Source organism: Streptopelia decaocto, assembly GCF_964273445.1.
Source record: "Streptopelia decaocto genome assembly, chromosome: 3".
Classification (NCBI taxonomy): Eukaryota; Metazoa; Chordata; class Aves; order Columbiformes; family Columbidae; genus Streptopelia; species Streptopelia decaocto.
In genome coordinates this window covers 55600506-55616603 of record NC_138656.1, presented here as the reverse complement: position 1 = coordinate 55616603, position 16098 = coordinate 55600506, and the positions used below count along the sequence as shown (strand labels likewise).

Genomic DNA, 16098 nt, shown 5'->3' with positions numbered 1-16098 from the left:
TGTGTTTGAAATGTTCAAGGAGAAAGAAAACAATTTGTTTCTTTTCACCTTGTACCTGTCCTACTGAGCTGTTTCTGCTTTTCACAGCTGTCTTGCAGACCCTTCTTCTTTTCATTTGCCTTCTGAGAGGCCTGGTTCACCTGCTTATGAAGTAGCTCTTTTCTCTCTCTAATGTTCATTTGATTCCTTCCTGCCTTTTCTTTTATTAATTTCTTCCAGTCCTGGAAATAGATGGAGAAAACGAAAGGAGGAAGCTACCACAAGAACAGTTTTAAAATTATGTGGAATATAAATGGTTGTATAATGGCATGTACTATGGGCTCTGTCAAAGATTCTCCTAGAATCCTGGTGGAAAGCAGGACGACCATGAGCCAGCACTGTGCCCTTGTGGCTAGGAAGGCTGATGGCATCCGGGGGTGTATTAGTAGGGCGTGGTTAGTAGATCGAGAGAGGTTCTCCTTCCCCTCTACTCTGCCCTGGTGGGACCACACCTGGAATATTGTGTCCAGTTCCGGGCCCCTCAGTTCAAGAAGGACAGGGAACTGCTGGAGAGAGTCCAGCACAGGGCAACAAAGATGATGGAGTGGAGCACCTCCCTTATGAGGAAAGACTGAGGGAGTTGGGTCTCTAGCTTGGAGGAGACTGAGGGGTGACCTCATTAATGTTTACAAATATATAAAGGGTGAGTGTCAAGAGGATGGAGCCAGGCTCTTCTCAGTGACAACCAACAGTAGGACAAGGGGTAGTGGGTTCAAGTTGCAACACAAGAGGTTCCACTTAAATTTGAGAAGAAACTTCTTCTCAGTGGGGGTAACAGAACACTGGAAACAGGCTGCCCAGGGGGGTTGTGGAGTCTCCTTCTCTGGAGACATTGAAGACCCGCCTGGACACATTCATCTAAATGTTCCTGCTCTGGCAGGGGAATTGGACTAGATCATCTCTTGAGGTCCCTTCCAATCCCTAACATTCTGTGATTCTGTGTAATTTATGATCTTTCAAAGTTTGGGAGGACAGATTGAAGTTGGTGAGTGCAAGGAGTCCTTGGAGAGTAAAAGTGACAATTGAATAAACCCTGGAGGGGAGACCAGAGTAGGAGTGACTTTTGTAGGTGGGAAGGTCAGATTATGTCATTTGAATGTATGTTTTTTAAGGCAATGAGGCAAAAAAATACTTGGGCAGCCCCACCTAGCCAACCCTCCAAGGTCCAAGGGAGCTTCTCGATAGGTTGAGGTTTGTAGTTGAACCTTGGTGATACCCTGAGACACAAGATGCTGACAGTTGGTAAGAGTCACCCAAGAGAGAAGTGACGAGTACATGTTCATAATAATAAGGCTGTATTTCCTTGAGACAGTGAGCAATGATCCCTGTGGTGGTGCTGTGTGAAGGAGAAGGTCTTGTTCTTGTAAGTTCTTCTTCTGGTCAAGTGGCTTGTGCTCTTTCTGCTTTCTCATGTCAGCTTTGCCATTTGATGACCTATCCTGAGAATCGGTTCAAGCTCCTGAACTAATGGAAAATTATCCCTATCACCTCCCTGTTCCCCCTCACCATTCATTCCTTAGCTCCTTGCCCTGTCTATCTCCCCTTCCTCTTCCTTGCTGTCTCCCATAGTGGAGTATATATTATAGAATCTATGGTCTCAGAAGAGAAGAGAGTGAGGAAGAGTGGGATGGTGGGAGGAAAGAAGAGGTGGCAAGCCAGCTCATTTTGGACCTGTGGCCTTAATATGTTAGTTAAATGTTTTTGTTGGTATATGGTAGGTAAATTTGGTAATGTCCAGCACAGAGGTTGAGGAAAAAATATGAAACTATTGAACAACAATACTTAGAAAACACGTCTCTAGTACTTTGAAAGTCACATGTCATTGCTGAATGGCTGACATCTGTCAACAGTAGAAATGTTAATTTTCTCTGAATAGTAAACTGATAGGTATGGCTTAGATCCAAGCCTCTCCCTTAACCCCCTTAATGTTTTATTTTTCCTTTCTTTCTTTTTTTTCTTCCCTCAATTCTTATTCAAAATAACTTTCTTAATCTTGGAAACGGACTGAGGTTGGTATCAGTGCAAATCTGTAGGGTAAGACCTGTCCTAATGTTTTTACCTGAGTGCAAGGTATTGAATATCTTTTGGAGTGCTTTGCATGATGATGGAAGGTTATTTGGACTGAGAAGTCTAGACAGTTCTTAGGATCTATTTGCACATCTTTACACCTGCCAAAATTTGGGAGGAAGTCTTGTTCAAGTTACACTGTAGTTCCCCAGAAGGGTTTTCACAACATGAATCACATTAACTAGACTAGTCTCTCTCCTATCCTCCCTCTTCATAAAAATCACTACTACTATTGTTGTAAAACTTGGGTAACATTCTGCAATTGCTATTTCCATTTCCATCTCCCCTCATTCTCTAACAGTTATGCAATGCGATGCTATCTTTCAGGTGTGGTTTTGATGTATGTGCAAGGAATATTAGAGATTTCTCACATGCAATTGAGACAAATGCTTTTTAAACACACTTTGAGCATAAAATGAATAGATTAGACTTCAGAAGGGTGCTTCAGTGGGTAAAGGAGATAAATATAGATATATTTTCAAATGTGAGGGTCTTAATTGTATTTTTTTTGAAACAGAGAAAGCTACTTTCTTGCTTGAACCTGCTAATGTTGCATGGCTGAAAATGACCTGGCATGTAAGAAAGCACCTTTGAGTGATGTAGACTGCTTCTTATAGTTTCTAATTCATCTAAATTTCTCAAAAATATCCAGACTTTGCTAATGGGCAATAGCAAGTCTATGTGAGGCTCTGAAGTTCACAGAGAAAATACATGGAAAGAATTGAGATGCTTGGAAGAAGGAAAAAATGAGCAGTTAATTTAGATTACAGTGGCATTTGAATGCTGACTTTTTAAACTTCACTTTAATATTATTTAGTTTATTTTACTGAACGGATTTATGAGTGTCTTTTTTTTTTTCCTTCTCCTTTCCCTCTTGGAGAAATAGGATTTTTTTTTTTGTTTGCATATGATGTTTAAACATTTAATGTGATGGAAAATTAAACAATAGGCTGTGTGGTTACAATATCAATTAAAATATTTTCATAGTAAAAATAATGTTGATGTTAGTAAGCTCATCTTAAACAACTAGTGAATGCTTGTCATGATTGTATAGGTCTGTCTTCCTTTCCTGCTTTGCATAGTTTTGGTCACTCAAATATATTTCTAGCTAAGAGGCTGTTCCTCTGTGTTGACTGTTTTGAATTAACATTTGTGTGATTTTGTAACATTTTATTTTATAAAATAGAGTCTTACGGTGTGATGGTAGAATGATTGTTTTCAAGGACTTCTATTAAAAATATCTTAGAGGTAGCTGTTCAAGTTGTACTAGACCTTCAAGAACAGGCAAATAGAAATTAAAAAGCACAGGCAAACTGAAAGCCATAGTTTTATTTCTTGGGAGGAATACATACATTTGAGTCTCCTGTTTTAGCACAGAATGAGGACCTAGGAAGTTGAGCCAACACACAAAAGGGAAGTAAGCAAAAGCTATACTGCATCCAAAAAACTTAAGCTATAACCTTCATTGCATGCTGAATATAGTGTTTTATTTTAGGTATTTGTGTAATTTGTAATGGAAACTGTGGGCTCTACAATGGCAAATGATGGGAAAGAGTGGTCTGCAAGACAGCATTAAAAATTAGGAATGCCAAATATGTGCACTGTATGTCAGCCTCAGTTGAGAATTTGTTTTGAAAAAATAAATTGTTAAACAATGAAGGCCAGATCTTTTTATTATTTTTCCTGGGAAAAGAGTTTGTATAGCCTAAGGGAGAATTTGGTGCCTGTGGGAAAGAGAACACTGGGCTCAATTTTCAAAATTTGTACAGCCTTGCCAAGACAGATGGGAAGAAACAAGAGTGAACCCCGAACAACTGTAGCCCTGGGAGACTCTGCTTAGCTTGCATGTGGGTTTTCCCATTCATAATTATGCTTAAAAATCAAGCTGTGCATACTAGTAGCTCTGCACGTGGAGGAGTCAAGCTTCTTCAGCCAGATTTTGATGTACTGCAATAATTAAGCATGCCTGTGTGCTGTAAAGGGGTGACTGCTAAGTGCTGGGATATCCGTACTTATTAATTTCTAAGCAAGAATAATAAAGGCAAGTGATAAGTGTGAAGGAAGTCAGGGTCTTTTGGGGGTCCATAGTTTACCAAGTTGCTGTGATCAGACACTGCAAGGCAGCAGTGACTGCTGGTGCTGCTGTTATGAAATTAATATGTTTCCTGTGACTCCTAAACCCCCCCCCTTGTGGTTTTTCTCGTGGGTTTTCTTGGCAGTAGCGTGTGCTGGGAGTGCTTGTTTTCCAGGCTGCTGCTGCGGCTCCATGAGCAGAATCAAGTGCTGGTCTTCTGGCTCTCATTTTCTTGTAGTTCAGGACACTGTTCATGTTTCTCATCTGCAGCATTTGACATCCTGTCCATCTCAATGCCTTCCTTTTGAGCCAGTGTTGTGGATAAACATCCTTTATACAGCTAGCGGTTCATTTTTTTTTTTTTTTTAATAAAAACTGAATCGTCAAACAATGTAGCTATTGTGGATGCTACAAAGCACATGTTGAACGTATAATCTGCATTTTTGCTCCTGTCTATTATTTTCGGTGAACATGGTGTATTTCTACAAAACAGATCGAATTAAATCTGTTCTTATTGCTCTAGGTAATATGCTGAAGTGGAACAGGGCATCAGGAGCGCTGCATCATCTTTGAAATAACACATCCAAAAAAATTTTTCCCCAGATTGTTGCTGCTCAAAGGATTTTTAAGAACAGAGGAAAAGAGCAGAATACACAAGAAAACAGGACTAACTCATTTAGTTAAATAAAACAGAATGAACACCAGAAATGCTTTCTGTAATTGCTGGGGGAGATGCTGTAAAGAACAGGATCATAGAATCACAACTTGAAGTGAGGATTTTGGGGATATTGCTGGGACAAAATACTCTAAGCTACTTGAAAAATAGTTCATAGATACAGAAGTGAACCAGATTTCTTATTGGTTTGTGCCATTAATCCTTAGCAAGGGGAAGGAATGGCTGATTCAGGAAGCTGCAGGGTCTCATAAATCAAGGAAATAATGAAATTTGAGCCAAACATGATTTTGATTGCTTTGCGTTTGTTCCGTTTTCCTCTCATAATTCATTCAACCCTTTTATGTAAAAGTGGATGGGGAGCTGTGTGGTTTTGTGCTTTGGTTTGTTTCTTTAACTAGGATTTGGGCAAGATCTTTGTTCTTGCCTTGCTTTTTTTTTTTTTTTTTTTTTTTTCTTAAGTCATTATTTTTTGTTGTTGCTTTGGTTGCCTTTCAAGGTTTTGGGTTATCTATGCATACCCCCAGATAGCTTTCCTGTGCAGACACAAAAAGGACGTTCTTATCTGCTGAACAGGTGGGTTGTGCATTATCTTAGGTCACCTGAAGACCCACATGCAAGTTTCTTTCAGAATTTGGCATTGCATGTTGTATGAGCTTGCAGCTGGTGCCTTTTACAGAGTTTGTTGTTGTGTATGGTGGTTTTTTTTTTGTTTGTGTGGTGTGTGTGTTGTCTCTTTTTCCTCTTCCCCACAAATGCAAATTAAAAAAAAAAAAGACAGAAATTTGTAACCACATCCCCTTCTCTCTTTTGTGCTTTGTTAGGCCTGGATGATTGCCTGCAGCAGTATGTCCATAAATTTGAACGGGAGAAGATAAATGGTGAACAACTGTTGCAGATTTCTCACCAGGACCTTGAAGACTTGGGTATCTCACGGATTGGACACCAGGAACTGGTTCTGGAGGCTGTGGATCTCCTGTGCGCACTGGTCAGTTAAGTGGTCAACAGCTACTCAAAGAATTTCTTTAAGTGCTCTTTTAGGTGAATAACCGAGGCAGGTCTGATAAAAACAGAATACTGCTGACTCTTGCTTTCCGTCACACATCATGGTAAAATAAACTAGTTAAAATCTGTTGAATTCTCACAAGCTTTATGTTAATAGCTCTCTAACTTTTTCCTGATAAAAGACAAAGCTAATTCATTGGTTGCGCTTCTAAAGAAAGAATTTGTCTCGGTAACATTGTTAGTTCTTGTGGCTCCTGTTAGTGAACAGAGTGATTAGAATTGCTATTGAGTAGACTGAATTTCTCATAGAAGGTGGAAGATATCCTGTTGGAATGACAGCTGCTAATGGTTGCTCACATCAGTTGAAATGGGTTTAGGGCAATTCTGTAGTCTACATACAAAGTGAAGAAAATGTTCTTGAAATGAGGGATGTGTCGCTAACTCAGTTACAGTTGAGTTCAACTCTCATTGGTTTCAGAACTTAAGCTGTTCCTCTGTCTTAGTCCTAATAGACAACTGTGCAGATACTTTTAAAATGAACACACTCTCAAAAGAGTAAATATATTTCAAATTGTTTTGCTAGTGCAGGCTTTATTTAAAAAATGTAGTTTGGACGTAGTCTTGAAGATGTGTTCGAGGTAACACGGTGAATGAATGCTGGAGATACATATCATTTGCATCACAGAGAAGAGTAGGAAAGGCTGTCTGATGATTCCTTAGCCAGCACTGGCCACCTTCCCTTCATTAGGCCAGGCTTGCAGCACCAAGCATACTTATCTTAAAAAGGGGAGTTTTTATTGTCTGTGAGATATGTGGTTTATTTGCTGTGGAGAGGTGCTACAGGGATTATTCATACTCTGTAACCAGGAACAAATTGGATAGCCCATACTCAAAGAAGTCTATTTAATGAAATAACTTCATACAATCCAAAATGTTTCCTGAAGAGTTGCTCTTATATTTGAAAAACCATTTTATTTCCTCTTCAGTATTTGATCTATCAAAAAATTTTAGCATTTACCTTGAACATCTAATAGAAGAATGGAATTAGTCTGAAATGCAACTAATGTTGTAGGAAAGGATAATCTGTCAGGCAAGTGAAGAGGTCTGGTGAGTTAGTGAATGTACAGTCCTGACTGAAGTAATGGATGTGGCAGCCCCCAAAGGCATTTTTTAGTTCTTACTCTTAAAAATATTGGAATAAAATGAACAAAGCTGGATGACCACCAGAACCTAAAGCTGTGTTTTATCTCCTCCAATTTCCTTCTAATTTCCTCTGTAGACAAAAGTTTTGACCTCAACTCGTTTCTGGAAATCCTTTCTGAAATGCACCTCAAGTTAATGCATTTGACAGAGTTCACATATTGCAGCTGAAATGTCCTTGTTCCATTGTAAGCAGTTTTTTAGGTATTCCCTTTGTCACTCTCTTGATGCCCCTTCCCTTCAGTTTTTGGGGTTGTTGTGCAAAATCACTGTTGATTTAATTCCCAAGGGGATGGTGTGTTTTAAATTCTAGCTACAGCAATTTTGTTATTTTCCTGTCACTTCTTTTTGTGTGAGAGAACAAAGGCTTCCCTATTCCATCTGTAGTAGTTCTTCAAAAGTGCATCTGTATATTGATATAATTTAGTAGATTTTTTTTTTTTGTCTATGTGTGTGTATATATATATGGTGAAATCTCCCTAACTTTTTGGGCCCTGAATTAAAAAGCAAATAACTATTTTTGAGATGTTTTTGCTTTCCCTTATTCCCCCTCCTGTGCTTCTAGCTCATGCTCTAGAAATGTGGTGTGGTGGTAAACAGGGGGCAGGAAGGACTGAGAGGGGATTTTGGTGGTTCCCCAGTCCTGGAGTTCTCAAAAAGTATTACCCCTTTTTCTCTAGGTTTGCCTTGGCAGTTTTCTGGCTGAGCATCCTTGAGATCGATGCTTTAGTTATTTCACATCACAAGAACACTTGCAGCTCTGAAGACAGTGAAGCAGCTTTTTGGAACATCTTTCTCTTTCCAAGCATTTACCATACAGATATTTTTTCCAGCCTCAGTAGCTCAGTCATAAAAATACAGTGTGAAAGTAGTCCTTTCCTTGAGAAATGACACCAAGTAATTTTTTTTTTTTTTTTTTTTTTTTCTACAAGTTTTGCCATTTGCTGCTGCAGTAAGTGACCTCTAGACAACCTGTAATGACATCTTTCTCTGCTGCTTTGGTGATGGGGCAATGTTCCCTCATCTCACATGTGCAGCAAAGCTGCAGCTGAAGAGGCAGCAGGATGAGAGTGTGGATGGGGATAAAAAGTGAAGGTTTCCTGTGAACACACATTTCTATTGCTCTCATGCTAACAGGCTTTTCTGAGCAGGTGTTGAAGACTTATTTGAGGAAGTTAGAGGACATATCAAAGAAACTGAATTCCTCAGAGGGGAAGGAAACATCAGCTTGAGTGCCTTCATCTTCTTGTTGACAAAAATATTTGCTTGGGGAGTAAAGGGATGGGAGGAAGATATTTCTTAATTGACTGAAATATTTGGGGGAGGAGGAAACAAACATACATAAATATACTTTTTAATCCCATGCAAAGCCGGAGAAGCAGGGATAGTGATCCAGAAAATAAGCTTTCTCAGCCAAGTAATTGGAACAAAAAGCATCTAGAGTGGTGGTGGAAACTGAATACTTTATTCATCATTCCCTGATGACTTGCCTGTTTAGGCTAATAAACTAAACCAATGCAAGAATTAAGAGGAAACTATATGCAAATATTTTTACTTTTAATGTGTTTCTTGCATCACATTTCTGAATCTTTACCTGGACTGTATGAAATAAAAATAGCTGTTTCTTCTTGAGGTTAGAATGAAGGGATACTAGTTTTAAGCAAAAACAAATAAACAAAAACCCACCCAAAGAAACCCAACAAAACAAAAACAACAATGAAAACAAACACAACCCCACAAAACAAAAAGAAGGTAGTTTTTAAGGGTGTGTCTTTGATAATTTTACTCACAGGAATGTTCTGCCAGCATATTTGCAGGGCAACAAAATATAACATTGTAACATAAAATGGAACATGCCTACATGAAGACTTATACTTTGTGGCTGAGCCTTGTCAAAAGCACTGCATCTGTGTACAACCGTGTAAGAGTGCAGTTTTGTAGAGGTGTCTTCTTAAATTTAGTGCCGTTATTGCGAAATTTGGGACTCCAAAGGATTCTTTAGGATGCATTTTTGTTAAAAGGGAGAGAGCAACAATGGTTGACTCCGACAGTACCTGGGGTTAACTCTAGTGTTTGTATAAACATACAGTGAATTGAACCAGCTTTTGAGGAGATATTTTGTCTGTTTTTATTCATGGTATGTGTTGGGGGGGGGGGGGTGCTTTTGGGGTATGTGTGTGTGTGTGTTTGGGATTTTTGGTTTGGGGTGTGTGTGTGGGGTGGGTTTGTTTTTTTTTTTTTTTTTTTTTTTGGTTTGGTCCCACAGCTGGTTTTCAGTTGGATCAGCCAGCAGATCCAACTCATCATGATGTGGCCCATGAATGTGCCTGTGAAGAAGGTGATGCTGCCCCTGGGCAGTAGCAGAGCCAGCTCTGACAGTGACACAACTGCTGTGCTCTTTTGACATTACTTAGCCACTTTTTTTTTTTTTTTGGTGTTGTCTGCCTGACCTTGAACAATTATTTGATCACTGTACTTTTTCTCATTAATGGTACTGGAGCTTGGGAAGAGTGTGCTCTTGTGCACATGTGCTCTCTCCTGCACGTGTGTGCCCTGTGTCTCACTTCAGCCCTGTGCGTGGCTCCCCAGGTTAATGAGTAACAACCTGGGAATGTTAGACATAGGGTGCTCTTGACCGCTGGCTTCAGCCTGTGTTTTGATGAAAGCAACTTTGATATTTTAAATCCCGAGCGATAGGAAAATGTAACATGTTTTGTTTCATGAGCAACATCTAAAACCTTTTGGTGGCTTAAATAATAATAATCACCTGTTAAATATTTTAGCCTCAGTCTTGTTAAAATATTTCAGAAAAGCCTGCTAGGCTTTGCATTTCAACTGTGTGTTGGTGTGAGGGCTGTTTGGTGTGCTGCCACACTATCAACATTCCAATCTGTCCTGAACTGGGGCTACAGCTCAATGACAAGTTAAATTAATCCATGTCAGCTGCTGCCTCCACCCCCTCCTCTCCTCCCATGAGTGATCTTTTGTGCTTGCACTCATCTGACCCTCAGGTGAGCTACTTCAGGGAGCTAAACCAGCTGAGAGCACAGTACAGTAAAAAAGGGAATAGATTTTTTTTGTGATGGTTTAATTCCCCAAAGCAGCCCTCCCAACAGACTGGATGTTGCAAGTGGAGGAGCAGAAAAGTAGCAGAAACAGGTGGTTTTGTGTGAAATGGTCAAGATAGCATCAGCTTGGATAGAACCATTGCTGTATCAGGTGAAGGGACATAATGTTTTCTGTGTATTAGAGCAAATAGATGAGGAGGCTGGCTTGCCCCTGGAACAGAGGTGGTTTGGGTTGCGATGACTCTGTTCTGGGCAAGTTCATCCCTCAGGGCTGATCCTTATGTAGCTGGCGAATTTGGTGGCCTGAAGAGTTGCCTGCTCCCTGTTGTGCTGGATGAGCACAGTGTGTAGCCAGGACCTCTCCTAGAGCACAAGCTACTGGTTTAGGTACCTCAGGTGCATTCTGTAGGGGGAAGCTGTAGGAAAGCTTAGTGCAGTGACTTGAAGAGCTTGGTTGTGATGTGCTCTTGATAGGCTGTTGGGGAGGCCAGTTGCACTTGTAAACTGGAGCCCCTATATCTCCAGAGGCAACACACCTGTGTTGCTCAATCCACCTCAAAACTGAGGACTACTTAACAGACTTACTTAAAAACTAGCTGAAATGGAAAATTTGCAGTGGACTGACCCACTGTATAAATAAGGTTAAAGAGGCGTGGTAAGGAATATGTGAAAGTTTTGGGGCCAAAGCTGAAATCTGGCCTGGTATATCATTACATGCCTTCTTAAATGCTGGGGCTATCTCTAATCGCAGACACCCATAGGTGCTGGGCACAATTTCTGCCACTGAATGACAGAAAGAAAGATCTGGAGATACTTAAATATATACAGACTCCCAAGTTCTGACCAGAGTGGTTAGGTGGTTATACCACGGTACAGAAAAAAATCTTTAGTAATTTCTGTTCCTTTATGGAAGGACAGGTGGAGTCAGCATCCTCTAATACCCCTGTAAAAGGGGGAGATTTCTGGCACATGGCTAATTTCAAATTCTTGTGGCCACAGAAACTTACCCCATAGCCAGACTTGTTGGTGAAAAAGTATTCCTCCAAAAATAAATTAAAATGCAGTATCCTGTGAGGAGGAGGAAAAAACTAACTGCAAGAAGCACATCTTAATGATGCTCTTGTTTTGCATGGTGGCTGGTGTGTGTGTGTGGTTGGTTTGTTTGGTGGGGTTTTTTTGTTTATTTGTTCTTGTTTGTTTGTTTGTTTTATGAAAAGGTGATAAGTTCCCACATGATTGTGTGCAAGTACTTTAACATCTTTTAGTAATCCCAATCTTTCCATCTCTGTGATCCTGGAAAATTTAAGGATATACTTTCCTGCTGCAAGAGTGACTTTTTTTTTTTAATTGGGTATATTCCCTCAATCCCTCAGCCCTTACTCTTGGCTGCACTTTAAGGGTACTTCCTTGCCTAGAGCCCTGAAGGGGAGGAAGGATGCACTTGTGTAACTTGTACCCACTGAGATCTTATCTGTAGGAGATAGTAGTTAATTTAAAGGTAGCTTTTTACACTAGTGGGTTAATTTGGGCCAAAAGTTCTGTTTCATTTTTTTTTGTAAATGGCTTAGTCTAAGATATTAAAGATTTTTTAGGTTTAAAAAAAATATAAAGATGACCTTGAATGAAGAATACAAGGTCAAAGAATGGTTTTAATTACTATGTATAGAGTTCATGCAGTCCTCAAACTTGCAAATAATTGCACTGCTGTAATGAAGGAGCACTACTGCTGAAAACTTGTGATCCAAATATTTATTGCAGCTTTTGACTGTGAAATTACTTTTGCTTCCTGTTGATGTTTTTATCTTTTGCCAGATTAAATTTATCTTTAGTTGTGAATGAAATGTTACTTCAGTGTTTATGTACCACAGTACAGAAAGCATTTTCAGAAAAAGCAACATTTACTTTCTTTTAACAAAAAGAAAAACCAACACAGTCCTGTTACTGCAACTACATTTTAAAGGTAAATGACATCTGATAGGACAGTTGGACTTCATTCTGATTAAAAAGTGTCCTCAAATCTCATTTAGCACCCACAGATGTATTCTTTATTTGCTAGAGTGTAGAACAAATCTTAGAAGGGATTTTTGCCTTAAAAAAAAAGAGAGAAAAAAGAAAAAAAAAAATAGAAAAATTGGGCAAATTCTTAGACCTTGCATTCCTTATGAACTTATAACTTGTGGTATAATGTATAGGAGATCTCAATAAGGAGATTTATCAAGCTAAATACTATTCCTTGCAGAACTATGGCCTTGAAACAGACAATATGAAGAACCTGGTTCTCAAGCTGCGAGCATCATCCAACAATCTGCAAAATTACATCAGTAGCCGTAGGAAAAGTTCAAATTATGATGGAAATACCTCTCACAAACCCCCCAATGAATTCCTTACTTCTGTGGTAGAGCTTATTGGAGCTGCTAAAGCCTTACTTGCATGGTTGGACAGGTAAGAATAAAATCTTTATATTTTAATTTACTGCTACAATGAATTGCTTCTCCTTGTGGGGCAGTTTCTAGATGATTTGGTGTAAGGATCTTGGTCTTGCTCACCTCTTTTGTGGTGTTGCCAGAAGACCTCTAGTGGGCAAATTTAATCTAGAGTATCTATTCTTGTGCTCCCACTCTTGCTAAAACCAGTGAAACATTGCATCCAAACTGGTATTTATAAAAGGAGGAGTCTTCCCATTCAGGTCAGTTGCTCATATGTGTGACTTCCTCCTCTCACCTTCCCATCTGCTAAATTACTTGTCATTGGCAGGTCCCTTTCTAAAATAATTTTTAATGTTCTGCTGAAATTGTAGTGCCTTTTAAAATTGCTTTCAATTCTGGCTGGTTCTACTGCTTTCAGCTCTTAAACAAATTCATTGTCATGTGAGGTTGAGTTGAGGAAGAACTGAGGGTGGTCCCTACACAGGACCCATCATCTCTACCACCCCCCTGCCACTACTCTCACCCTTCCACCTCTGTGGACCATACCCTAAAAGAGACCTGACTTCTGCAAGGGGAAAAGGTCCCTTCTCTCTCTTTCACCTTCACGGGGCCATTTTCGTGGAAAATAAATTGTTCTGATGATGACCATTCTACTCCTCCTAGACAAGTATTTAGGCAATCCAAGCTTTAAAAACGCTATTTAATTATTCCGGATGGATGCTGGCAGGGATGCTGTCCATGATAACAGATGAAGGTAAACTCTCAAGTCCCTTGCCAGCTTTCCTGAGAAGGAAGGGTAGGAAAAGAGCTGCAGAGGGACTCACATCAAGGAGAGCTTCCATCCTTCAGTATCCCGGCTCTACAGCAAGGAGTTGGTTCTGTGTGCAGACAGTGACATTAACAGTTTGTGTCTCTTATGTGGTCCTCTCCTCTCACCCTGTTGCTGGCAGCTCCCTTCTGAAGCTCAGCCTTCTCAGCTGTCGAAAGGATCTGAAGTGAGACTCTAAAGCTGCCCTACCTTTAATGATTTATTTCTAAGATTGAGCCTCACTGCACCTCTGACTGGAAAATGTGAAAATCCACTTTTCTTCTTATAGAAAGTGTGTGGCTTTTTTTTTTTTTTCTCTCTCCCATCTGAGTTTAGTAATCAAAGGCTTGAAAGGTAGAAATCTACTCACTGGCAAACCCAAGAGTATCATTTTTACAACATAGTCAGTGTGATCTGACTTGAACGTGCAGCTGAGAAAATTGTAGTTTGCAAAATAGACCATGTCTTCTGGTTTTGGTCTCCTAAATGCTTACCACAGGGCTAGACATTCCCCAGAGCTGGTGGAAGGATGGAGTGGGGCTATGCAGTTAGGAATATTTATGCTGTAAAACTGTGTCCTAATGCTTGTGTGGATGTCAGAGTAACAGCTCTTGCTCTCACATGCTCTTCCTCACTGATGAAGTAGAATGGGAAAAGACTGGTCCCTTCAATTTAATGGGAATTTTCTTTTGTCGCAGGGCCCCGTTTACAGGTATTGCTGACTTTTCATCAATGAAGAACAGAATAATTCAGCTCTGCTTGGATCTCACTACTACTGTTCAGAAGGTCAGCTGATTTATTTTCCTTTTAGGTTTCTGAAAGGGAAGGAAGAGGGGGTGTTTGTGGAAGTGATGTGCTTGCTGTGTGCAGAGTGTTAACTGGAAGACAGATCTGGAAATGAATAATCAATGTTTGCTTCAAACTTTGAAGTTCCATGAAGGTCACTGTCAGTTGTCTGTTTTTTCTGAGTTGATTTCCACCCCCCTGCCTTAATTTCCTATTTTGCTATTACTGACTGTATCTTAAGTGACTGTGTTATAAAGGCTACTCATATTTTCTTGAGCCTTAATGGAAAGAAGGCTAGTTTTAAAAATAGTTGGTCTGCATTTGAAAATTTTCAAGTTCCTAACAACATGTTGGAAAACAGTTATCAATGCTAACTCTAAACAAAAATATTACTCCATTGGTTACTATACCCATGCTTGCACAGTCCTTAGGTCTTGTCCCATATAGAGTGGTTGAGCCGTGAGATGGGAAATGCTGCATGTAATGGGAGGACCTTTATAACACAAAACCTGCTTCTGCCCATAGTGTGAGACCACAGTGTTTTGTTCTAAACTTTCTATTTATCAGCTGTGTGATGAGCACTCATATTGGTAGGAGCTAAAGGAACACATAACAACTCTGAGAGTTTTGGCAAATTCTGTCATTTTTTTCTCTCTGAATAATACTGCCTGTCTTCAAAATCATTCCAACAGTGTGCCACTGCTCTGGCTGTGAAACACGATGTGGAGGCTTCAGCTCCTGCTGAACTTGCTCATAGCCATTAGTCCACGGCCTCCTGTGACAGTGATTCTCTCCCAGTTTTGGGGCAGTGATGACTAAGGACAGAAACATCCCATGAGTTGTCAAGCTATGATGGCATCCAATTACATCATTTGGATCATTCTGAAAGGATAGTGTCTGGGCATTATAAATTCAAAGGCACAGAAGTTTGGCTTGCTGCTGAATGCCCTTCTTGTATGGGTGCTGTGTGGGGATTGCAGAAAGCCAGTGATTTACAGCTACAGAGTTGCAGACTGTGAAGTAGAACATTAAGCATTTCTAGCAGCAGATGGTCTTCACCCGAGAGTGCTACAGGAACTGAGATATGAGACTGCTGAACTTGTATTAATAAAACTACTAAAAATGGTGTCTAATCTGTCAGTTAAATCAGCCTTTGGCAGAGTAGTGGAAGTTGGCAAATACAACCTTGGCCTTTTAAAAAGTGTCAGAGTACTTCTCTGCCAATTTGATATGAGCTATAGCAAAGAATGGGATTGATGTGTGTAAGAAAAAGCTTTAACGGAGAAAGAATCAACACTTTTGTACCGGGATACTGCAGATACATTAGAATGGTTGGAAGGAGCCCACTGACATGGAAAAGAGATACCTAAGGATTTTTCAATTGTGAGTTTTTAGACTTGAAAATAATTTCTTGTTAAGGAATGGAGTGTAGGAATAAGTGATCAATTCTTATAATGGAAAAGAGACCAGTGTGGCTCCCATGCAATCAATGTTGCTCTGCTTAATCATAAATGATGTGTAAAAGTAGATGAATAATAAAGCAAGATGCAAATGCTGTAAGATTCCAGTTGGCTTTAGTGACAGCTAGATAGATACAAGGAACAGAGTTTATTCTGCTGTTTCTTAAAGATTCATGGCAAACTTTAAGGTTAAAATTATAATCAGTGTAAATAGAAATGAAGAGGAGCAGAAGGACTTTGCAATATTGAGTAACTGAGCTGCGTGATGGTTGGTGACATTCGCTATTGATCCATACAGATGTGTTTAGCAGAGAAAAATTATGCTGATGCACAACAATGGAGTCTAAACTTTGTAGTAGTGCTCAGGAAAGGTCTTGAAGCCTGTTGGTGACAGAATGTAAAAAGTATGACCTCAATCCTTGGTAGTCATTACAACAATGAACAGGGTGTTAAAATTCATTATGAAAACACAAAACAGAACTTAATTACCTA

The 16098-nt window shown here is 39.7% G+C and overlaps 1 protein-coding gene across 2 annotated transcripts in view; it reads left to right on the top strand.

Moving 5' to 3' along the window:
- The window catches only part of CNKSR3 (CNKSR family member 3), a 63012-nt gene that overhangs the window by 24628 nt on the left and 22286 nt on the right, over window positions 1-16098 (top strand). For both annotated transcript variants that reach the window (XM_082048297.1, XM_082048296.1), the window contains exons 2-4: window positions 5678-5841; window positions 12366-12568; window positions 14059-14146. In XM_082048297.1, the coding sequence (XP_081904423.1) occupies window positions 5678-5841; window positions 12366-12568; window positions 14059-14146 (455 nt within the window). The remainder of the gene's footprint in view (window positions 1-5677; window positions 5842-12365; window positions 12569-14058; window positions 14147-16098) is intronic.